This window comes from Eurosta solidaginis, chromosome 4, assembly GCF_040869045.1.
Source record: "Eurosta solidaginis isolate ZX-2024a chromosome 4, ASM4086904v1, whole genome shotgun sequence".
Classification (NCBI taxonomy): Eukaryota; Metazoa; Arthropoda; class Insecta; order Diptera; family Tephritidae; genus Eurosta; species Eurosta solidaginis.
In genome coordinates this window covers 6,589,841-6,616,414 of record NC_090322.1, presented here as the reverse complement: position 1 = coordinate 6,616,414, position 26,574 = coordinate 6,589,841, and the positions used below count along the sequence as shown (strand labels likewise).

Here is a 26,574-nt window from a genome sequence, read left to right as displayed (position 1 = left end):
GCAGCTAAAGTTCGGAATCTCATATAAAACGGCCATTCGAGCTTTTTATTAAAATAAAAAGAGAAAATAACAAATAATAATAACAAACGCGTGCGCAATAGTTATGCACGAAGCCTGGTACCCGGGTTCGCAGAACCCGATCCCTATATGAACCGACCGTTTCGGAAATTACAAGAACCCAAAACCGAGGATCTTGACTCCAAAAGGGCCGAGAAACCATCATTGCCACACAGTGGAACCGCACAAAGCAAACACGGCTATCAACCTGACACTGGCGCTCTGCTTAGGTGTGAAAACCAAATAGTACTAAAAGACTTTCAAATTTCCCACGATCTCATGTTCATAATTACCGAAATTTCCAAATGCATTGATCCCCCGACGGTTAGAGTATGCTAAAGCGAAAGCATCTCAGGCCTGTTAAGATGAGTTTCTTACTGAATGTTTTCAACGTATCCTTATCCACTCATGCTTATCCAAACGATGTAGATTAATGCATTTTCTGGAGGGAAAATATATTTACACAACAATCATCGCTTCTAGGCTATGGCACCCAGCCCACCCAAGGTAATCCATAGAGCAATATTGAACTAATCATAGCCAGTGGAAGAAGCTACAAAACAGTCAGAGCATCGCATACTGAGTTGTACTGATGGCACAGATAAACGAAATTAACAATGCTCTCATCAACCAGTTTTTGGTTAATTAAGCACCTACAATGAGCCGAGCCTTCTTTTTGGCACAAATATACATTTGAAAATTTTAGAAAAGAAAGTATGGCGTCATCTGGAACTGCTTTCGTTAGAACCGATTCTTCAAGTATTCGGAACCGCACATCACTAAGATATGCTTGTGTGCATATGTGCCATTATCTTGTTCTTCTTTTCAAACTGCTCTCTTTTCAGACCATTCTACTGCTGGAAACTTTTCCAACCTCTACAAAGTAGTTATTTATGAGCACGTCAAAGCTCACTCTCTAAAAAGTGGAACACGGATACGTGTGAAGGTAGTATGTCACATCCGAGGCAGCACGAGGTGTTGAATAGAATTTGTATATGAAAAGCACAAAAAAAACACCTGCAATTCGTAGATATTCGCAGGATATAAGAAAATGTATAAAAATGTTGCCTATCCCCAGGCGCTAGTTTAGCTAATTTCACAATGTTACTCAAATATCCCAAGTTCAACTCCAAAGTCTACACTCAAGCAATCAGAGCACATTTTTCCTATAAAAACGCTTATTTGCAAAACAGCGGTCTTTGAGGTTCTAACGAAAGAAAAGCGGTCTATCGTACCGACGCGTCGGCCCGTCAGCCATTTTACGCTCTTGCAATATATAGTTTCTGGGCGGTTTAGTTCTCACGCAGAGGCTAGTGCTCGGCATTGTTCCTCTTCATGCTACGAAGGTAGTAGTATTCCACTAGCTAGTTAAAGGGCTAAGAATACTCGCGCTGTAGGCAGGCCTTTCGTAAGAGGCGCATAAAGTTAGACCTAGAAGATTTAACGTGGACATATCAAATCGTTCCCGACATGGGCGAGCTCGACCTCACTGCTGCTAATTTCCGAAAGAACCGGATCAATATACGGCAAGGGCCATCATTATTGGTAATACTCGCCCAAACCATCGGGGAGCAGTCCTGTGACCTGGAGAAGCCATTTGGCGCGAGCCAGGAAACACCCCCAGCGGGTTAGGGGATCAGAATATGACCGCGGTAGGTATGCCTCTCGTAAGAGGCGACTAAAATACCAGATTCAAGGGGCTGTGTAGCGCAACCCTTCAGGTTGCCAGCGCAATATATAGCTTCTCCAAACCCAATTGTCAACCTCACCTATACGCGCAAATCCTGTTTCACTGACAGACGAGGCTTTGGCGAACCCAAGCTCCTCATGGAACTTGGGGGTGGGGAGGGAGGGAATGGCCTGAAGGTTTAATGTGGCCGCATAAATCGTTCCCGAGATGGTCGGGCTAGCACATTAATGGTGCTGTGGTACCGGAGCGTACCGGATCTGTATCCGGCAAAGGACCATCACATCGATAACACTCCCCAAAGCCTTCGGGGAGCAACCTTATCGCTGCAACAACAACAACAACAACAGCCAGGAAGCACGCGAAATATATAACTTGCATAGCATAGAATGTTGAAGACACACTTAGGCGCGGACCGCACTACGCCCTTAGGCAAAAGCAGCAAAGGAGAACAAAATAAACGATTTGATGCAATATGCTGAAAAGCCAAAATCGCTTAAGCGCCAGTTTAAGAAGATGCACCTTCCCTGTGTTTATAGGAATCGCCCAAAACAAAATAACAACACAGCTTTACATTTTTGGATGCTTTTTTTATTAGGATTCGTTGACATTTAGCATTTTGCTTGGGATTTGTTTTTTAAAAAATACTTTGCATGCATATGAATATTTAAGGGTACTGCTTATATATGTATATTGTTGTATACTTATGTATGTATGTACAAATTATACATACTAAAGTGTATTACGTAGATTAAAGTACAAAGTTTATTATTTTCATAAATATTCAGTGTGCTATTTTTTAAGTTGAGGAAAGTATAATTTTCCATGAATGTAGTGGAGAAAGTTGAGAGGCATACATATATAGTGAAAAAAGGGTATAACAGGAAAATAATTTTTTTTTAAATTATTAAAAAAAACATGATTTCAGAAGTGTGAAAGAAGATAGAAATTACTAATATAATACAATAATAACACAACAGTAAATTCATGTTGCAGGCTAAACAATATTTGACGCTCCATAAAGCGAAAATGTTCTTCAGTCTATATAAAGCAAGATTAGCTTGAAATTAATCAAATAATTACTTTCAATTTTTACGCGAGACAGTTAGCCGCCTAGCACAAGAGTGAATATATATATAACTGTTTTTTTTTTTTTTTTTTGTTTTTTTATCTTTTATTTATTTGTTTTTTTTTTACATTTTTTATTTGCATAATAAATTTCAAAATATACGACAGTTTGAAAAACGCAAAAGCCTTCGCTACGCACATTTCCTTTTACACATTTCAACTTGTATGTGGACGTTTGATTAAATGTATGTTGTAGGACAGCATATTGCTGTTTAAATGTATTTTACACATATTTTGTAGAAAAAGTAAGTACCTAAGCGTTACTATGTCGCATGGAAAGCGTACAGACAGAACAATAATTGAAAAATGTGTTTGCATATTCTTCTACTGTAAAATCGTTTTTTGGTTTTAAATTTTATAATTTTTTTACTATTAAAATTTTCTTTTATATATAATTGTTGTAAATGCGTGTGCGCTAATTATCGAAGCAAATCTGTAACTACGTTAATCTAGCTGCCGTTTAAAAATTACATTTAAAAAAGCATAAACGCAAAATATTTAAATTTGTAGAAACAAGTCATAAATTAAAAAATATTGAATTTTAATTCAGCGAAAACAAAAAGCGCAAATGAAAAGTTATGCAGCAGCTATTATTTTTGTAATGAAAAAGCAGGCGCGCACAAAAACAAGATTTGTTACAAATGTAAATGCCACGTAAAGGATTGAACAAAACGCATTACAGCGCATGAGCAGCGACAGCAAGTTAATAAAGCGTTTTTTTTTGTGTATTTAATTGCTGCCCAAGCGCACAAAATTTAAACTCTTAACAGCAGACACGCAAAGTAAAAATCAAACATTAAAAACTGCAATGAATTTTTACAGCAAATGTGTCGTTTAAATGTTCTTTTCTTTTTGTTTATGTATTTGTTGCTATGCGTCAACGCTGCTTCAACTGCTATCATATTTCAAGTTTGCCGCTTATTTTTCAACATTATTTCAACACTCCTTTTATTTAGATGTCATCTATATCGATTTCTTCACCCTCATCATCATCGTCTACAATCTTTTTAGCTGCAGTCGCCACAGCAGCAGCCTTCAACGGTTCAATACGTGCACGATCATTATACTCAATTTCAACATCGGAATCATTTTCTTCCTCTTCAGAGGACTCCTCCTCCTCGGCCTCTTTGAGCCATTGTATAAAGGGTTTGACCTTTTCGTGTATCTCAGTGGCAACATCTTTCGAAACGTATTTCTTGCTAACTTTCTGCGACCACTCAAGTATGGCCTTTTCTTCGAGTATGTCCGAGTCGTAGAAAAGTTTGAAAATGCCTGCTACTTTAGGCATTAGCTTGGACGAATGCAAAGCAATTATTTGTTCCAAACCACCGATGAGATAACGTTGTGCTTTGGGATTGTTGTGTGTGAAACGCAATAAGAGATTACGATTTTTGCGCACCTCCAATGTTATGTTGTCAGAGAATAGCAGCTCAGCCAATACTAATGTTGCCTTGTGCACAATATCCAAACGCTCAGCTTCGATCATCAACTCTTTGTGTACAGCAACTGAGTCGAGTTCGCCAGCATCACGCTTCTTCTTTACCAACTCATAAAAGATATCAATGCGCTCCTTTTCGGTCTTATCGTAATCATCAGATATGGTCATGCCTTTAGCGCCATCGGTTAGATCTTGCAAACGTGCGCGTATTGCCTCCTAATACACGTACAAAAAAAAAATATTAAGCGTAAAACCAAAGCGGCTCTTCTACTTTTAATTACCTTCGAAACATCAACACTCCAATTAGCATCATCATCGTCATCATCTCCATTCTTAACCGGTATAGCAGCTTTTATTTCTGCTTCAGTTTGACTGGCCTGATTGCCGCTGCCGCCATCCGACTCACCACCCGAATTACTAGCACCTTTCTCGCCATCCACACCATTTTCGCCATTCTTCTTACCGCGTTTCGAACGTTTGCCCTCGGTAAGTGAAGAGCCTTGCGCAGCGGGATTAACAGTTGGTGGATTCTTTAAAATGAACGTGTTCACTTTATGATTGACTTTTAAGAGACCATGAAAACCGCAAGCTTTGCACGATTGTGATATGGTTTGATTTTTGGCAGAGACAGTTAAGTCGGTTTCGGGATTGTCACATTCCGGACACAAAACGAATTTGCGTATAAAACCATCTAGCAGATCTTGCAATTTGGTAGCATCATGCGAACCATTCACAATGAAACGTTCATTCTGGAAAAGAAAGAAATAATTAGTTATGCACTTATAGAAAAATAAGGGAGTGATGCCACAGTGTGACAGCACTTTTTGGTGCTTAATAATTCCAAGCCATATAATAAAGTCTGCCCCTATTCGTACGGGAAACTCAGTTCACAAATTGTCGATCGCTGTAGGAATGAATAGGATTTGACATCAATAAATATGTCTGCCATGAATTGTAAAGTTTTCGCTGTGATGTTCAAATTAGATTTGCAGACCATAAAGAAATATAAAGCAATCACCGTACCATTGATGTTGATTTTGATTTCATTGCATCAATATTCATTGGTTTCAAATCCGCTTTCGACAAAATCCGATTCCATGAAACCCCTGAGTGTTTTTTGAAATTTTGCTTGAGTAAATTTAAGTGATTCAAGGTTGGATTCGAGCTCAAGGCCAGAACAATAATTTTTTTCTAATGATAATAATTCTTTTTTTTTAATTTTTCTAAATTTGAAAAATTGCATTTTGTTTTTGGAAAAGTAGAAAATTTTTGTTCTAAATTATTATTATAAAAATAAATTATTATTTTTTTTTTATTTTTTTTTATTGTTCTGGCCTTGAGCTCGAATCGAACCTTGAATCGTTTATCAATAGGCCGATAAAAACAAAAACAATTGAGTAAATTTAACCCTAGGACTTATACCCAAGTACAGGTGTGGCCAGTAGCTACTTTGGAGTGATGTAGCTCCTAAATCGCTAAAGATATTGACTTGAAATTTTTGATCTAGGAAAACGAAGTAAATCTACGTCGATTGGTGTTCTATTTGTCATGCTATGTCCATGCATTGATGATATATAAGCTTTCAAAGTTGACACCTACGGCTTCTTACACCCGGGTACAGGTGTGCCCAGTAGCTTTTTTCTCGTTTTTCTCATTTTTTGAAGGAAACAAATTTTTATTAATTATTTTCTTTACAAAATATTATTTTATTGATTATTTCTTATAACTAAATATGCAAACAAATTTAAATTATTCAATTGTCTTCATTATTTTCACAAATATTACATGTAAATGTATTTGAAGAATGCTGTATGCATATTGGGGGCTGACATATTCTGCACATATTACGCGTTCGTCTTCTGTGTTGGTCATGGATGTAGCAGAGAAAACAGCTTCCAACCTGCTGTTTCTTTGGTTTTGCACCAGCAGCTGCAGACGTTGATGGCCTATTGTCAGCACTTCCTTGCAAGGCCGTACTTATAAAACTCGCGACTGCAATTTTTGTGTTGAAGTTCAGCATCACTTGCTGATTCACCGACCGCTCTTCAATTATGGGCATAGACAGTTCCTTGGCGAGCTGGCGAAGAAATCTCTTACGCTTAGCATTGGTGCATCTAATGTTGGGATTATTCTCATAATATATGATGTACACTGCCAATGCCGTCAAATCAATCATATTGAAGAATAGGGACAACGGCCAACGCTTTGTCATCCTTTGGCAAGTATATTCTCCAAGCAATTGGTCCATCACGTCCACTCCTCCTTTTGTCTTGTTATAAAACTCGATCATTTCTGGTTCGCCGCTTTCGCCAATGTGATCATCGTCATGTATTGATGATAGTAATATAACTGCCTTGTTTTTTTTCGGCACATAGGAGCAAATGGATATGTTGGGCCTAAAACCGAATGTACTTGACCTCTCTGCACGATCTTTGTGTGCCACCATCTCCTTTGGTATGTAGGGCTTATTTTTCCGCAGAGTTCCAACTGCCGTCAAATTCATGGATGACAAGCTTTCCAGTAGATTTAGGGATGTAAAAAAATTGTCCATCGTTATATTTCGGCCGGTTCCATGAAAGCGGCTTACTAAATCCTTGACCACGCGTTCACCCTGGTTAGTTTCCCGTCCCGTAGGTGCTTGGCCAGTATATATTTGTCCATGCAGTGGATATGCGTTTTTAGCATCACATACCCACCACACTTTGTGCCATATTTTGCCGGTTTCGATGGGATGTATTGCGTGAAACGGGTGCGGCCACGATATGGAAAGAGCTGCTCGTCTAGCGTTAGATATTCACTTGGCTTATATGACTGCTCAAAGTTGTAGTTTATCATGGTCCATAGCTCGGATATTGGTGCAGCTTTGCCAGTTACCAAACCTTGTGCCCGTGTGTTGCCATCGTCAAACCTTATAAACCGCAGTATGGCCTGAAAGCGGTTAATGCCCATTGACGCACGATATAATGGACAATTTTCCACCGACCACAAGTCCGGCGCACATTGGGCATTACTGCGGTTAGCGCCAGTCATAATAAGCACTCCAATGAACGCATACATTTCGCTCAAAGTAACCTTCTTCCATGTTTTTGGTTACGCCTCTGCATGTTTTGCGTTTAATTCCGCATATGTAGCTTCTGCTTTTTTGTTGGTGTAGCGTACTATAATATCCACCATTTCCGGAGTCATAAAACATTTATATGTATTGACTATTGACATCATAGTAGTTGATCTTGCGGGCCTACTTCGCTGTCGCAAAATATTTTGTTGCCTAGTTTGGCGTGCAAGTCGTGGCTATGAGCTCCATATGGTACTATCACGTGCTACGAATTCAGCTGCACGCAAATTGATCTCCTCAGAATCATCTGCAGCACCGGATTCATTGTCAGATTCTTCGTAATCAGCGTCATCTACCTGGGCATTGTCAATTGTGTAATCAGGGTCTTCTACATCCGATTCAACCACGCCATCTGCTACTGCTACTTGTTCGCTTTCATCCCCTTCAGGGTCGGAAAATAATTCATCATCTGAGATTTCGTCAAACAGGTTTTGTATGTACTGCTCTTTTTCAGCGTCAGATAATCTATATAAAAATAATTAATTTTTATTCCATTTATGAAATTATATTTGAGTTATTTGTATTTACCTCATATATTGATTCGAAGACAAATATTCCATGTTCCTTCTGCTATCCATGTTGTAATATTTTAAATTGTTTCTGACTTGTTATTTTCACAAATATAAATCAACTTCACACTTCAAAAGAAAGCTTTACAATGAATATAAACTCGCAAAACTGCCGTTTATATAGCTGCAGCCCTTAAGTTTCTGGAAGCATTTCTTACTTGCCAGGTAGTTGGATTATATCAAATGTTGTTTGTCAGCAAATTCTAGCAAGGGTACAATATAATCTTCTAAATAATTAAGAGTGCGCGAAAAAGGTTGTATTCTAAAAATTCTAAGAACAATAGAAATTATTGCCTTCTTAGAAATAACTTAGAATGCGCGCAATTCTTAGAAGCAGGCTACAAATATATGTTTATAACTACTTAAAATGTTCGTAAGACAGTCAGCTACAACATTGCATTAAAAAAACTTGTTTCTCAGAAAAAGTGAGAAAAAACGGGTAAAACAGGCTACTGGCCACACCTGTACCCAGGTATAAGAAGTCGTAGTAAAAGTTGGGTATAAGTCCTAGGGTTACATATGCAATATTTGGTTTAAAAAATATGTTGCATAGTTCAAGGCGCCAATTTCCCGGAGTTTTTTATCTAATGCCTTCCCCTCATTTTAAACTTTTATTGACCTCTATAGCATCACTCGTAACTCTCAAAAAATAACCAAAACAGCTACTTCATGACGTAGTCAAAGGTTTAAGTAATTCACAAAAATATTCCTCGACAAAATTTTACTTATATACCGTAACAGCGTAGTATTTTTTAAATTATTTCTTGCAATCACTTTTTAATATCACTCAATATATTCCAATTTTGAATTGGTCTTTACTAACAAATTGTTGTTGTAAGTGCCACAAAAAAGTTGCAATTCATATCTGAATACCAAACTTGATTACATAGAGTACATATTTTTGTGGAAGATGTTGCGCCTGGAGATATGCAACAAATTTTACATACCATCTTACGTTTATTTGTGACGAATATTAGCAACACTAAGGGATACTATCACCTCTAAGCCGATACAAGCAGCGGAGAGATACTCACAAAAGTATGCAATTATCAGCAAAGTAGTTCTCACATATACACACGCATATGGCTATGCGAGACTATAAACTAAAAATCACATGCCTATATCTGAGATACTCACAAAAGTATACAATCTTCGGTGGAAGTATTACTCACATATACAAGCGCTTATGGCTATGCGAGAGGCTATAAACGTGCATCTGTAGTTTATAGCTGGTAACCAAGTAGTAAATTCTAGAAGAAGAAACGCCTAGAAGTATGCGAACGAGACAGCAGAGAGTATTAGAGGAGCGAAAGCTGAATAAGCAGCAATCAGTTTGATTTAAGCACGCTATCAGTTGCGAAGTATAAGTGTTATTGTAAAGTATTTTCAAAGTAGTGTAATAAAGACTATTTTGCATTATTGAATATTGGAGTTATTTATTCAACAGTTTAGCGATACGAACGTTAGTAGAGGGTTGCAAATAAGCGGAATCGCACTAAATTCGTTACAATATTTATTTCGCGAATGAATGTATTGGCAAAGAGGATAAATATAATAAGAGACGTCACTCGTTACTTTGCATAATGTTTTTGGTTAGGGTAATCGCAGTTTTGTTTTTTTTTTTTTTTGCGTGATGTGCATAAATGTCTTTATACCTTTTCGTGGGGTATTTGCGTTTACTGCTCCGACTGTATTTAATTAATTAATTCTCTTTCCAAAAATCACATTTGCATAAGATGCCTACACGACATGGATAAATGCGAGACAATTGAAAATGTCCCTCATGGAAAATATTAGGCATCAATTTTTTTTTAATTGCCAGCGAGTTACTCGCCACTCGTAGCAGACTGGTGGCTCTTATTATATTTATCCTCTTTGGTATTGGTGATTTGTGTTCACCTAACCAGTAATATTTTTTCTTGTGAATACGAATAAAAGACAGTATGAAAACAAAGTGGCTATTCAGAAACAAAACGTAAATTCTACTAACACTATGCTACTGACAATTATTATTTTTAATAAAGCATTAAAAATTACGTGAACACTTAAAATGTTACTATAAAAGTGGTCAGAAACATAAATATTGTCAATGTTCTACATATGTTACGTCATACTATAAGTAATACTTTCGAAATTTTTTATATAGTACTTCTTTGTAAATTACTTTTTTAAGTTTTAGTCTTCGAATGGCACGTCGATATACATACATACATGGTATACACATTTCGTTCTGATTCAGTCAACTTGTTAGTAAAAATACTATTATAGCGTATTAAGAAAGAGTAAAGCTAAAGTTTTGTTTCATACACACCACACACCTTATAATCAAACTGGGTTTGAGCGCCCAATTCGCAGCCAAAATACTTTGTGGGATACGTGGCCGGACGTCCAATGGCACGTGCCACTTCAGCCATATTAACAATAACGGTCTTAATGCCATTTCCCTTGCCTTCGACCTTGGCTTGCAAGCGCGGCATTTTGTAACGATAGAAAATGTCGGTGACATTACGATTCACATTGACGGATCCCATTTTGTTTGATGATTCCTTTTGCTTTTCTGCTGCCTTTTACTTGTGTTTTCAAATATTATGAGCTGCTTGATATTTGCAATTGTTGCTATTTCTGTTATGAAATTGATGTTTTAAAAGTGTACTTGATTGTTTGGATTGTTGGCTGTTTTTATTTTATTTCTTTGCGTTTTTTGCGTACAGAATACTTGTAATTGTATACAGGATGTAATAACAATAATAAATCGCGCTGCTTATTGTGCGTATCTAATTTTTCGCTTTGAGTAAAATTTCGGCTTAAATGCGCAAGGATTACGCTCTCAGCTCAATGCTTCAAATTTTAATTATTATTAAAATATTGTGGTCTTTTTTTTTTTTTGCTTTTTTTTTAGTTTGTGGCTCGAAACTTAACTGTATTGTTCGGCTCCAACTATTGTGTTTTACTGTTATTTGATATCATATAAAAATAAAAATTGTGAATGAACCAATGTTACAGCTTTAGCTGAGATGTTTTTTTCTGCCTTTAATTGCTGCTCTAGCAATTTACATCAACGAGGAGCGTTTTTTTTCTTGCTGTTGTTGCTGCTGCTGCTGCTACTGCTTTTGAGCCAATGTTGCTTGCTTTTCTTGCACGGTTTTTCGTGGTGTTATTGTTTCGTGCTTGCTTGGTTGCTTTCTAGCTTTTTAAACATTCAGCGTTCAGAACCTCAACAAGGTGACCAAGTAATGGCACTGAACATTTGTAAATTTTCCGCTAATCCTGCTGCAGTTATATTTCGGGTTGTTTTGCACGCTTTTTGCTGCTGTTTGTCGTTATAGACAGTCGCTTCGACGTCGTAGCACCGAAACGCCCTCCAAGATGTTGAGGACAACGATGCCAACAAAGACTGAAGATGACTTAAATTTTTATTTTTTGATTTATTGTACTTTTTTATTGTTAAATTCATGAAGTTTGTTTTTCTTGTTACTGTAATTGGCGCTTTGTATTTGTTGTTAATTCTGCTTAACGCCGTTATTATTATACGTAAACGTACAATGTTTGACTGCGGTTGATTTGCTTTCAATGTATGTATTGTTGTTGTTTTATTTCTGTAATTTTATTTACTATTATCGACGGCTCGCTTTGTTTATTTGCTTGGTTTTCTGGGAGGTTTGCTTCGACAATTTGAAATTAAAAATTGCACTGCGTTTTATTTCACAGTTCCAGCGCTAGATTTTGTTATAAAATTATTGTTTTAGTTATTCTACTTTACTGTTCTCCACTTTTTTTGAAATATTTTTTTTTTATGCAAATTGCACACCAATTTTTGATTGGGAGCGGATTATTTGGGGTTTTGTGTTAAATATATGTATATTTGTTTGTAGTCGACTTCTTTTTGGGTATCTTATAAAAGATGATTTTTTAGTTTTTTTCTCTCTTTACATTTATTAGTTTTAGTGCTATATGTTTGTTGCTGCTAAATATCTGGATTGTAGTTATGGTTTACAAATATTTGGAAAAATTGAAAAACGTGGTGCCTACGAGTGTGCAATTGGCTCACGTTTCTCTAAAAGGTTGCAGCTTCCGATGCCTGTTACTAGAAAATTTTGAAGTCCTGCAAAAAAGTTAGAAAAACAAATTTAGAAAAGATTTCAAACATTTAGGATATTATTAAATAACAAATAAATATATGGAATTTAAAAAAAAGCTTTGACAACAAATCTGAGTTTCGCACAAATGTGCAAATTTTCAAATCATATCGAAATCATTAACTTTGAAACAAAAATGCCAAACTTACAGTTTTCGAAAACAATATTTTCGATAATATTATTAGAGAAGCTCGGCCTAATATCTCTTCGGAGGTTATCGCGCCTTACATTTATTTTATATTCAATGTTTGAATATTAATTAACACCCAATGAAAAAATTCCATATCGCGTTTTGTTGGACTTGGCTTTTAAAATATAAACATAACTTTTGAAAGATACCGCTTAATGCAACGCTCAATAGCTGTATTCGTACAAAAATACTACATAGTACAAAAGAACTAAACAGTTTAAAAAAAACTTACAAAACTTGTATACAAGTGATTTCCATCGTCCCTGAACAAACACTATAAACTCATTCAGTCTAAGTATGTGAGGTCCTCACGAAACGGCCGGTTCAACCTAGACAAGTTTGGCTTGGAAATAAACCAATCTCGGCGTTGTATTCAGTGCCATTTTTCGTTATGTATGTATAGTTTTCGTATAGAGTTCCAAATATAAAATTTTTGAAAACTCATTTAAGTCCCAAATTTTTGAAAATGTTTCAAAAATTTATTCATCTCTAACTTTCTCAAAGCCTATGTCTTTTTTTTTTGACTGCAAAGTTTTAAAAGCATTCTAAACATTATAAACTTAATTTGAAGTCTACAGCCAGGTATCACCTTGAGTCGATTTTATGGACAAAATCGTATTTATTGCCTAGTAAGTGAAAATATTTGTTTAATCTCATGAAAATAAACTCCTCTCTACTACAAAATTCATTAGTAATCCTAAAGCCTTGTTCTTGATAAAAATACTTTTGCGTATAAATTTAGAGGTTAAAACAAAATTATGTTCTGAACTGTTACTTTCGTTTTTGTTGTAGCGATAAAGACACTCCCGAAGGTTTTGGGGAGTGTTATCTATGTTGATTTTTTGGATATAGAGCCGGTACGTTCCGCTAACAAGCAACATTAAAGTACAAGCCCGAACATTTTGGGAACGATTAGATATAATCACTTTGAACCTTCTAGGCCATCCCGCCCACCCCTTAATTCCACGAAAAACTTGAGGTCTCCATAGCCTCGGATGCTAAACAAACACGATCGCTACGGGTAGGTGAGGTTAAAAATTGGGTTGGAGTAGCTATAAATTGCGCTGGAAACTACTTGAAAAGATTGCGCTGCACAACTCCTTGAATCATGTGGGTATTTTAGTCGCCTCTTACGACAGGCGGATACATTTTACGCCCTCCAAACCGCTGGGGGCTATGTGCTGTACTCCTTAATTAGTTTAACAATTTTTATAGTTTGATGTTCAATAAGATCAGGCTTTGGCAGTCGTAATAAACGTAATCGTAAAAACTTTAAGAGTTTAAGATATGTTATTTTAGTAAGCTTAGTAATGTTACCACGCGGTGTGATGGTAGCCAACGATGCGGCCACCATGGTGTGATGGTAGCGTGCTCCGCCTACCACACCGCATGCCCTGGGTTCACACCCCGGGCAAAGGAACATCAAACATTTTAGAAATAAGGTTTTTCAATTAGAAGAAAATTTTTCTAAGCGGGGTCGCCCCTCGGCAGTGTTTGGCAAGCGCTCAATGAAAACTCATCTGCCTTGCAGATGCCGTTCGGAGTCGGCATAAAACATGTAGGTCCCGTCCGGCCAATTTGTAGGGAAAATCAAGAGGAGCATGACGCAAATTGGAAGAGAAGCTTGGCCTTAGATCTCTTCGGAGGTTATCGCGCCTTACATTTATTTTATTTAGTAATGTTACATAAAGCATGATTTAAGACGCAGTCTCTCACCTTAATTTTTTGCTTACGTGTGGGAATACAGACTAACAGAAAATGCTAAAAACAAAGTAATTGCTTTAGTGTCAACTAATTAAGCAAAAGGATGCGTAACCACGTTCTATGTATATGAAACGATAAATAACCGGCCAGGGACTGTCACTACGACAGTACAACACTCAACACTTGTTGTTATATTCATAAACAACGACAAAAGCAAAATAATGCGGAAATTCATATTTAGCTCTCGGCAATAACAGCATTAATCACTCATCTTGAAGCTCAACCTACCTACATATAATATATATGTACGTGTATGATTTATCTAATATCTAACGGCATCAGCGCTTCATACTAGATACACTTCATACAAACACTACATGTGTACATAACTTTGCTGTGGGGGCGTGAATACATAAAATATGCACTAAAAATTCTAGCCATAATACAAAAGGATGATGGCATAAACCAATGGACCATTCACTAAATCAGCGAGAAAACTGCCTCTAAAGGCCAGTTTTACAGTGGTAACTTAACCTACAATGCATAGTTAACAATCAATTAACAAATTTAAAGATGTGATAACTAAAAGTGTTCTGCTAGAAGAGATCAGAGATGGTCTAGCGATCGCTAAGCGCTAGTTAACATTCCTAAGGATACTGGCGAAATTGGCCAAAGCAACCTGCTGTTTTCACACCATCGCATGCCACATGCCATGGAAAATGGTTTGTTATGCTGCTCTGATGATGAATATCTACGCTTATGCATAAAATATGTACTTAAATATTTAATATACAATAGGCACGCAGATATAAATGTATGTACAATTGTCAATTAAGCTGAATTTTTGCGCATTTGGTATTGATTTTTTTCTTGCCTCATTTAGTCTAGCGTACTTTTTGAATTTCATCAGAGCACAGCACATTGTAAAGGACGCGAGAGGAAGGGAAAGGGAGAGTATGACTTTGATGTAGATTTCTTTGTATGTTTATTGTAATTGTAGTTGCTGGCAGTAGTGGCTAACATGAAAGTGGACATGACAACTGCAAGTCTTTATAACTATCAAATTCTTTGCTGACGTGTGTATACGACATAAAAGTAAAACGGAATTATGAATAATATAAAAAAACAGTAGGTAAATAAGCGTCAATAAGTTACCTATGACTTAAGTATCGCCTATGTGAATTCATGCACGAACTAACCAACTTGCGCCGTTGAGGTGGAGTTGGTGGTGCTCCTTTGAATACTGGTGTTTCTGTAATTGAAAAAGAAATGATAGGCATAAATGAAATGTAAAATTTGGCAAATCGTTGTGAGCTATAAAGTTTACAATTTTCGTACGAAAATTCCAATGTTAAAATTTTTAAATACAAATTCTATAATATGCGTAACTAAATTAGTAGATATAATGATATGCATTTTTCGAAGATAATTTTATACTAAGTCCTATTAACAGTCTCCTACTTTCGAAGAAAGCCCTGAAGTTTAATATTTTTTAACATAAATAAAAAGTAAATAATTTTGAAATACTAGTTCGAAGTTTTCTAATTTCGAATATAAATTCGAAGTCCTTGATTTTTAAATATAAACATGAACATGACACAATTTTCGAATACAATTTTACAGTCTCAAACTTTCAAACATACATACATAAGTTCGAAGTCCACATCATAGACAAATTCAGTCTATGTACATATTTTAAGTCTTTAATTGGCGGCCACCGTGGTGTGATGGTAACGTGCTCCGCCTACCACACCGTATGCCCTGGGTTGACACCCCGGGCAAAGCAACATCAAAATTTTAAAAACAAGGTTTTTCAATTAGAAGAAAATTTTTCTAAGCGCGGTCGCCCCTCGGCAGTGTTTGGCAAGCGCTCCGGGTGTATTTCTGCCATGAAAAGCTCTCAGTGAAAACTCATATGCCATGCAGATGCCGTTCGGAGTCGGCATAAAACATGTAGATCCCGTTCGGCCAATTTGTAGGGAAACTCAAGAGGAACATGACGCAAATTGGAAGAGAAGCTCGGCCTTAGATCTCTTCGGAGGTTATCGCGCCTTACATTTATTTTTTATTTATTTTTTTAATGACCGGCCACTTTTCGAATATACAGTTTTTTTTAATACGCTTTTTTCGAAGGCAAATTAATACTAAGTCCTGTCACAATTTGAGGTCCGCTACTTTCGAACAAAATCTCGAATTTTAATATTTTTAACATAAATACATAGTAAGCAATTCTAAAACACATTAGAAGTTACAAATTTACGATTATAAATTCGAAGTCCTTGATTTTTGACTATTAACATGAACATGACTTCAGAGCCCACCTTTTTCGAATACAACTTTGTAGTCTTAAACTTTCGAACATACATAGGTTAAGTTGAACTGGCCGGTCAATAAAGACCTCACATAGATTGAATGTGTCCATAGGGTAACCAAAATTTGTTTGACGACCAAAAGGAAGAACCCCAATCAGGTACCAGGACATACTTTATAGAATAACTCCGTCCTCTTGGCAAATACTAGCAGTTTTTTGGGACCCAGCTTAATTGCTGCCTCGAGATCTGCAACTCAGCCGCCCCTAATAGCTGGAGCCTTGACCTGGTGAGCGCAGGACACGAACGGGCTCAACCGTTTTTTCCTGCAGCACACACTTTCTAAACTTGCTGCTATTGACGAGGCCTAACTTATAAGCATGTGACGCCAGAAGGCAGTGTCAGTATGCATCGTGAGCCTAAGTCTTCTCTTCAGAAATATGAGCCACTTTGTGAGTCTAATAGCGTAGGCAAAAGATCTTTGAAATTTTGCAGCCCCGCGCTTTTGTCCCCGCCTTTCCTGCTTGATGGGTCATATGCAACTCCTGTCTCCTTTTGATTTCTCCCAAACGGATTGGGGCGTCTATCGTCGACTGAGCGAGTGTTGCAAACATACATATGTAAGGTCGAAGTCAAACTATGGAAACATTAAGTCTATATTAGGGCTTTTTTGACCAGCCAGTTCAACATAAGTTCGAAGTCTCATATTTTCGAACAAACATATATTTTTAAACTTCATCTCTTGACATAAGTTGAAACTGTAAAGTTTCCGATCATAAACTCGAATTTCCAGGTGTCAATTCACAATCGACACTGGCAACCAATTTAAAATTAGAAAAGTTAATATTTCTCACTGTCAATGTAAATTGCTTTCTAACACCAGTAGTAAACAAATCAAAGGAAACTTAATATTTAATGTAGAACACTTTTTCCCCTGCACCATTAAAACCTTCGTGAGACACGCTTGCAACTCAAAAGTCAAAATATATCCCGGCAAGTAGGTACTTGTGTACTTTCACATTCTAGAATATTTAAATTGAGCAATAGAAATAGTTGCGACCAGCAAACGTTGGCCATGGCATGTAATTTGTTCATTTGTATTGTTACGAATATTAGCAAAACTAAGGGGTGCTGCCATCTCTAAGCCGATGCTAAGCAGCGCCTTGCATGCACATCCATAGATCAATCATTATGTATCTACATAAACGAATCAATCATTATGTCTACACATATGTAAGTACACGCAGCTGAGAGCAACGCACAAGCACATGCACCTAAAGGTATGCAATTGTGATTGTGGAAGTGTCGCTCACACATGCAAGCGCATGGGGTATGAGAGAAGCTATAAAAATTATACATCTGTAGTTGTAGCTGAGAAATTTATAACTAAGTAAATTCTGGAAGCGCCTAGAAGATGCCACGAGGAAATCACAGAGTATAAAAGCATCAGCGGCAGAGGCGCTATGGGCAGTTTCAGTTAAGCACGCTATCTGTCGGGCAATAGATCAGTTTTCATTTAAGCTATCAGTCAGTTTGGTTATTAAGCCAGCTAGTTGCAAAGTATAAGTGTTATTGTGAAGAACTTTAATAAAGGCTATTTTTCCATTATTCAATATTGGAGGTATTTATTCAACAGTTTAGTGATTCGAACTTAGTAAAAGGGCAAATAAGAGGATTTGCAGTAAATTCGTTACAGTATGTTTGCATGTACGTTCTTATACTCATACACAAACCCCCTTTGCGCATAAAAGTAGGCAACAATTTCGCCGCGTTAGTCACAGGCATAAGCGTATGTTTGTTTGTATTTCAAGGCAGACAGCAGTGCTAACTGCTGCCCCACCTGCTGCCCCACCATTCATTTGACCTACTCACATCAATTCTTAAATTATTCAAAAACTACATAAAAGAATGCTGTTGACTGACAGAATTAGAAAAATACGAGTTAACTTTTTAATTAAAATAATGTAGGTACTCTGTAGCAGCAGTAAAATCAAGCGAAAAGCTACCCCAAGGCAAAAATAAATAGGCAAATACATATCTATAATATTAAATTCAAATTGAAAACAAATAATATATCTCGGTGACGCGAAAACTAGGGCATAGCAAACAACAAGTGTTTGAAGCAGCGTTTTAGGCACGTTCAACATTTTGCCACGTGTTAGAAAGTGCCGTTAGATGAGAAATATTAGCAGGCAGACTACTCATGGGCGGTTTAGTTAGTAGCAGCGGTCAAGGCCGTTGCAGCAAAAGTGAGATTTAATAATGAAAGTGTGATAGGAAATATAACATAAATATTAGATGAAAAGCAAAACATTCGATAGACATAAAAGAGGTCGATTTTCAAACCAAAATTTGTTAACCTACCCGAAATAAATTTCGTATTCACTTATTTTGTACACACTTCTGGAAAACAAACTCGAAATCTACAATTTACGAAAATAGAATATATGTATATCAATTGATTTAAACACACTATTAGTGAATTATAATTGTAATTGTGAAGTACTACTTCCAAAGTAGTCGAATAAAGACCACTTTGCAATACTGAGTATTGGAGTTATTTATTCGACAGTTCAGCGATTCGAACATTAGCAGAAGGTGTATAGTTATCAGGAATTTCCCAGAATTCGTTACAATATGTAAATACTATAATTTCATAAATTTGAAAGCTTCAATTTTTTAGCCTAAGATCGAAAGCTAAAATTTCAGATAAAAAAATTAAGTCCCTAATTTTTTAATATAAAATCAATGTTTTCAATTTTCAAGTACAATTTCCAAACACAAATCGATATCCCTAATTTTCAGCAACCTTCGAAGAGCAAGTTTCGAGCAGACTATCGAAAATATGCCGTCGTAAATTCAAAGTCTCCAAATAAAAAAAAATCGAAATCTAAAATTTTTACACAAAATTTTAAGACTAGAATTCATAAATCCCCAAATGTTCAATGTTCATATTTGACATTCAATACTCGCATTTCTTAACAACTATACAACTTACGAACAGGACATCTAAAATATACCGTCACAAACTGGAAGACCATTTTAAACATAAGTTGCAGGCGGCCGCCGTGGTGTGATGGTAGCGTGCTCCGCCATCCACACTGAAGATCCTGGGTTCACGCCCGGGTAAAGCAACATCAAAATTTTAGAAACAAGTTTTTTCAATAAGAAGAAATTTTTTCTAAGCGGGGTCGCCCCTCGGCAGTGCTTGGCAAGCACTCCGAACGTATTTCTTCCATGAAAAGCTCGAAGTGAAAACTCATCTGCCTTGCAGATGCCGCTCGGAGTCGGCATAAAACAAGTAGGTCCCGTCCCGCCAATTTGTAGGAAAAATCAAGAGTACGACGCAAATTGGAAGAGAAGCTCGGCCTAAAATCTCTTCGGAGGCTATCGCGCCTTACATTTATTTTCTTTTGCAGGTCAAAAATTTTCTTATATAAGATGATGTTGCAAATTTTCGATTTATTAAAATATTTGATAGTTGTGTAACATAAATGCTAAATTTATAATTTTCGAACAAAAATCGACTACTCTAATTTTCTCTTATCTTCGAATCACACATTTTTCGAACATAAATCTAAAATATGCCGTTATAAAAGCAATATCTGCATATTTTAAATATAGATTAGCAGTTTTCTCTTTTCACACACGAATTCGAAGTCCATGATTTTCGAATATAATATATTATGTTTTCGGGTATTTGAATTTAATTTTACGGTGTGGAAGAAATAATCCCAACAATAAGACCCCATGGATCACACGCCATACCGGCCCTATATAAAGTTAATCCCTAGTTTTCTAGCACCGGTTCGAAGTTCGAGATCTGTGAACAGAATACTGAAATCTTTCGTCAAAACAATAAGTCTATAAATTTTCATACACAAACCTAAATGAAGGGCTCAGAACTAAAAGGATCTAAGTGACATTTTTTTTAAATTGAGTTATACCCATATTTGTATATTTAATATAGTGTCTATTTGTTGACAATGCGATCCAAGCCATATTGCACATTTTAGTGCCATATATTTGCCAGGCCAAAAACGTACTAAATTTTATTGCATTAATGATTGGAGCCAAAAGGATCTAAGTGCGCTCCACCAAGCAATAAAATTTAATTGCTCGGCCAAAAGAACATGCAGAATTTTTTCAGGTATGCAGTTTTGTAGCCCAGCCCGTTTAATTTTAGTATAATAAAGTGCTGAACTTAAGTTCGTAGGAAGTCTCGCTGATTTGAAAGAGGTGAAGAAGCCTCTCCCCTCTCTCATCTGTGCCGCAGACTTGGGTTCAATACTTGACTAATGTAAAAGCAGGCTTGCATCATCGTATAGCAGTGACAAAATAAAATAAAATGAAACTGACGTTTAGAAAGTAAGCTGTTATTACAAAAAATTTTCATCTAATTCGTGGTATCAAATTTACATATTTTGTGTGCTTACGACATTTTTGCTCAAGTTAAAGTGATTTGAAATGAGTGAACGAGTGAATGAGTGAAAAATAGCGAAATTTTTGCTGAACTGCAACTGTACGTTGTATATTTTCTGTAAATACTTAATATAATGTCACTATGCCTAATGTATGCCAAATTCGCGAAAATTTGCCGAATTTTCAACTTTTTTCTCAAGATTTTTAGAACTCCTTTGAGTAAGCAGTTTTGAAGTCAGTAAGTTAATCTTAGTTTTGTAAAAAATTTCCTTAATTTTTGGCAATTTTTTTCTTGAGTTATACCCCATAGGAATTTTTTAACGTAATTTTTTTTATATGGAAAAAAGTCCCTATCCTCGTAAGAAAAAAAAAATTGCCAAAAATCAGCGATACATTCTACGAACTTAAGTTTAGCACTTTATTATACTAAAATTAACTGGGATACAAAACTGCATAGTTGAAAAAATTCTACATGTTCTTTTGGCCGAGCAATCAACGTTCGAAATTTTATTGCAACAATTTTTGGAAATGTTTGCAATAATTTTTGGAAATTTACAATTATTTTCCATCTGCAGTAAACATCCTTTGAATTAGTTGACTAACCTACATGCATTTAGACAGGAATCATTTCAAACGCATTTACCCAGAATTTACAATAAGTAATTTACATTAACCTTAATTATCTCAATTCAACGTCGATGTTACTTAGATCCTTTTAGTTCTAAGCCCTTCAAATCCAATATTTTTCGAGTATTAATGTAAAATCTGTAACTTTCCAATCTTAATTCAAAAACGAAAACTTTCAAACATGTAATCGATAAATGCAATTTTCGAAAACAAAAATCAAGACAAAAGTTTTTCCAAAAAAGGGTAGTTTCCGAATCATCAAATGATACCTCTGCTGTCCTTAACAAGATATATTTTTATAAACAATAAACTTACGCTAACTAAACCAAACAAAACACATTTTGTACCGCGTATTCAATGCGAAAAGCCCTAACTTCTCGAATATGCTAAACCAACCAGAATAAGCGCGAATTTGCAACGCTATGCACGCACACAACTACTACATTCATATTTTGTTGTATATAAGGGCGCTGATAATACGGCGAACGAGTGCTGAGCGAGCGAATCTTCGAATGTAACGCATGAAATGGAAACCCTGCGAATGCAATAAATAAGATAACGAACCGATGCAAATTGTCTACAACAAAAACTTACATAAACGACAAAGTTAGAGAGGGAAAAGTAGAAATCGCGAAATTTCGAGTAACGAAAAAGCAAAAACAAATTGAAGAGTCACGAAAAACTCTTCAATGGGGGCGAGGAATCCCTTCAAGTGAAGACTTGCAATTTAAATGAATTAAGTTTCAAATTCGAAAAGAAAACACAATTTTAACAAAACGTATAACAAAAGCAAAAAGAGCAGTAGTTTTTAAGATGATTTACTACACAAAAAAAAAAAGAAACGGGCGAAACGCAATGCATTGAACCGGCGCATACAAAATGGGTGCAGTGTTCAAAAAAATGTGCACGGGAGTGGCGCTTGACACAAACACCCACAAAAAACAATAACAACAGTGAATGCAATAGCAATAGCGCCATTTAAGCAAAAAATTGGCTGTGGGCAAAAAAAAGAAGAAAAACAAATCTCAAGTGCAAGCGACTAAGCTGAAGAGTGAGAACTGGTGCGATAAAGCGTTTTGCATGGGAAACCATGTAACGCACGCTAATCTTAAGTAAACTTAGCAGCCGAAAAAAGCATTGTAAGCATTTTCTGGTTGTTGAAGCCATTACATATATATATATATGTATATATGCCGGCTACCACACCGTGGGTTCTGGGTCCAACTCCCCGGGAAAGTAACATTAAAAATTTGGAAAAGTTTTTTTCAATTAGAAACAAAATTTTTAATCGGGGTCAACCCTCGGAAGTGATCCGAGTTTGTTTCTGCCATGAAAAATCTTCTCAGTGAAAATTCATCTGCCTTGCATAAAGATGTAGTTCCCGCCCCGCCACTTTGTAGGGAAAATTAAGGCAGTTTAAACATAGATCTGGTTTCCGTTAGGGTTTTCGAGTTTTTTTTCCCGGTGGCCTTATTGTGTAACTCGATTCGAATGAAAATGCGATTCAAAAGCTGTCAAAGCACATCAATTTTTATTATTATTTTTTTTTTTCAAATTCGAGTGAAGTTACTTTGGAATCGAGGGCCTCTGGAGAAAAAAACTGAAAAACCTTATGAGAAACCAGAATCAATGCTTAAAAGAAACTCTGTCCTCTTGTCAAATACTAGAAGCATTCTGGGACCTATGCTACTTGCTGCTTGTATACCTGGTAGCTGTGTCTTAGCCTGGCGAGCGCAGAGCACGAGCGCGAATCGACTGCTTCCTCCTCCTCCTGACAAGCCCTAATTCAAAAGCATGTGACGCCAAAAGGCAACGCCCAGTCAGAATACCCATCATGAGCCTACAGTCCTCTCTTTTCAATGATAAGAGTAACCTATTGGTCAGTCTTAAAGCTTAAACTTGCATCTCTTTAGAATCCAACGCCATTGCGACAAGCAGGCGAAAGATTCAGGTCCCAAGGGAGTGCCTATTCCCTATATTCCCTACTCTACATAACAAAACCCCATTCGCATGAAAGGTTGTTCTACATACAGGAACAAAGCGCCCAAAGGCAGTTTTAACATTGCATTGTCGAATAAAAAGGTGAGGTCAACAGTTTTTGAATGTGAGTTCGAACATTAAAATTTCGATTCAGAAAATTTTAGAGGCATTAGTACCTAATAGTTATCGAAACAAGTTCTAGATGTCCTGCTATCGAATTCGAAGTTTCAAATTTCGAACATGAATTCCAAATGTCTTTGTTTTCGAACATAAATTCTAACTTTTATATTTTTTAAATCAGCTTTAAATCCAGAAAACAATTTTTGAAAAAAGGTTAATTCTCAACTTGATCTGCAGAGTTATTTATCATTTGAGAGCGAACATGTTTTTAATCCCTTCTCAAACGTAAACGTTCAACTGAATTGCAGTTGAAGAGAATTTTGATTCCTTTCCATTTTGGCCATGTTTTGAGAGCTTGCAATTTCTCAGTTATTTCGAATATAAAATCAATTTTCGAAAATAAAATCAAAAACCTCAAATTTTCGAAATCATTCCGAAACTTAAAAATTTCGTACATAAAATCAAAATCTCTTATTTTGGAATATAAAGAATCGAACTCAAACTCAGTATATCATTTAGACTTCAAGTTCAAAATTCTGAGCTTTCGAATATAAAATCAATATTTGAACATAAAATCAAAATATCTTATTTTGAAAAGTAAAATTTCGAACTAATATCAATCCACGTTCCAGTGGACAGTAATACACACCCCGATAAAAATTTAAGATGCAAATGCAACAACAAATTGATATGTACATGTGAATCAACTGCATTTGCATGTTAAATTTTTATCGGCATCTGGATGACAGTCCATTGGATAGCGGGGTCAGTCTATAATTTAGATTTCAATTTCGAAATTGTGAAATTTCGAATATAAAAGCATTTTTCGAACATAAAAAACAAAAACCAAATTTTCGAAGTGATTTTGAAACTTAAAATTTACGCACGTAAAATCAAAACCTCTTATTTTGGAAAATAAAATTTGGAATTAGAAATTCCTGCCTCGAACATAAATTAACAAATACATTACAAATTTCCACGGTTCGAATATATACTCGAAATATAAAATTTCTAGCCTAAATACAAATCGATCTAAATTATTAAGCGTTTTCTACTACGTGTCAAACTTCAAAAACGAAAATAAATTTAAGTTGAATCTTAGCTCTAGACTAAATGATTAAAATGTAATTTTTCCTCCACTTACTGTTCTTATTTGTGCAGAGGGCGTTAAAGGCCACGAATGATTCCCACAAAGGGCACACCATATGACGATGTTGCTCGCTGAACGGCTGACGCAGCGTACACTCAATTAACAATCTATTATTTTTTTTTTTTAACTCACAAAGTGCACACAAAAATCCGGTTGCTACAAGCGAAAATACGTGTTCAACTTTTATAAATTTCCTTTTCGATGATATGTGCGTGGAATAAAATATAAAATATGAAATATGGCAATTTGCTAGCCTTCTTTTAGGCGCACAAGCAACTAGCAATTATTAATGAGAGTAGCACTCTTTTAGGCGTCCTTTAAACAACTAAAAGAGGGTAATTTGTAGTTTTTCGAGAGTGCAAGATGAAATAAAAACTAATTTGTGCCGTCACACGCGCAGAATATCACACAAACAAATGCACACACACACACACGCAAGAACAAGCGAAAGCAGGCAGGATAACTGCTTTTGGTTATTTTTAATTTTTATGCAGCAAATCTGCTAACTGTAAGTAAAACACACATAAATGCACATAACTGTCTGCAATCGAACAGCGAAAAAATATTTCTTTACAATTTGGTTTCCGCTTTCCGGCTTTGGTCAATTAATTGCCGAAATCTCTATTTTAGATATTATGTTGTATATATTTCTTTTGTTATGTTGCGTACCACCGACGTTAATATTTGGATTCAATTTTTAAAATTTTCAATTTATAAATTTCTATTTTAATTTCAATGAATATTTGATTTGATATAAAATTTTCGACTTTCAATGCAGCCACACCAGTGGCGAATTGCACTCGAGGTATCGAGCCAATTTGGTTTTTGTATTCGAATTTAATTACATTAATACAATTTATAAATTTTTTACTTGATTGTGTGTACACATGTGGAAATTTTATAATGCGCTTTTGGCCTTTTGTAGGAAAATTCACATCCAGACGGTAAGACAAATAAAAAACGACTAAACACGAATCTAAAACTCGAAAGTATCTACTCTTTAAGAGCTTCGTGCTGTTTGCGGTATCCAATAACGAGCATGTGTGTGTGCATAGATGTGTTAGTGATACGCATATTTGGCTTGTTTGACAGCACGACAGCGAAAAGTGCAATAATCCTGTACGTATGAGTATCCTCAATTCCTCAACCGTTGACAGCGTATTACATACTTGCAGACGTACATATGCATGTGTGAATATGTTAGACTGAGCAACAAAATTATAGCGCTGGCTGTGAAAATGAGCTTTTCAAAAGTTTTGCGCATATGCAAAATATCTATTACAATACAGTGATTTGCAAACTATAGCACTATTAATTGAAGTAGAAGAGAAATGTGGACATCCGTAACAAAAAAATTAAAAATTTGCATTATGAAACATACCATTCCATTGATAAACTTTTCTTACGGTAAATATTAACTTTTTATCATTTTCGCGAAATAAATTAAAGTTTATTGTTTAAGTAAGTGGCTTTCAAACTGTTTTAGAAGTCTCCTTTGTGTTCGTCCTCAAAGCAGCGCAGACGCAAACTGCGCTCAGCAGAAGCACAGACAAATAAATTTACTCTTATAATAGAGATTTGATTGAACAGAAACATTAAAAATAAAAAGCTTTAAACATGAAGGCTTAGTTCAAAAAAGTAAAGGCTAGGTTAGTTGGGTTGGTGCTGGATGTCCAATATTGGGCTCTTTGTAATTTTGGAACTCATAATAACCGTACCACACAGGAACCTATTCTACGAATTAAGTCCGGCAGTTCCGTGAGTTACTCAGTCCTTCCTCACGACTTAGAAATGGGTTTTGTACAAATCACTGCCGAGGGGCGACTGAGCTTGAAAACACTTGCTTCTAATTGTTCCTAAATTTCAATGTTGCTTGCCCTGGAATTGAACCCAGGATCTTCTGTGTGGTAGGCGCTGCTACCACACGACGGCGGCCGCCAAT

The 26,574-nt window shown here is 36.1% G+C and overlaps 1 protein-coding gene across 3 annotated transcripts in view; it reads right to left on the bottom strand.

The window, feature by feature from the left end:
* Window positions 1-2,313: 2,313 nt before the first annotated feature.
* Window positions 2,314-26,574, bottom strand: part of eIF5 (eukaryotic translation initiation factor 5) — a 49,866-nt gene continuing 25,605 nt past the window's right edge. For 2 of the 3 annotated variants that reach the window (XM_067779875.1, XM_067779877.1), the window contains 4 exons: window positions 15,180-15,276; window positions 10,313-12,096; window positions 4,592-5,059; window positions 2,314-4,526 (listed from right to left, as the gene is read on the bottom strand). In XM_067779875.1, coding sequence (XP_067635976.1) covers window positions 3,825-4,526; window positions 4,592-5,059; window positions 10,313-10,525 — 1,383 coding nt within the window. In that variant the 5' untranslated portion in view covers window positions 10,526-12,096; window positions 15,180-15,276 and the 3' untranslated portion in view covers window positions 2,314-3,824. Of the gene's footprint in view, window positions 4,527-4,591; window positions 5,060-10,312; window positions 12,097-15,179; window positions 15,277-24,626; window positions 24,822-26,574 lie in introns of those variants that run through there. The other variant, XM_067779876.1, reaches the window with a different exon arrangement.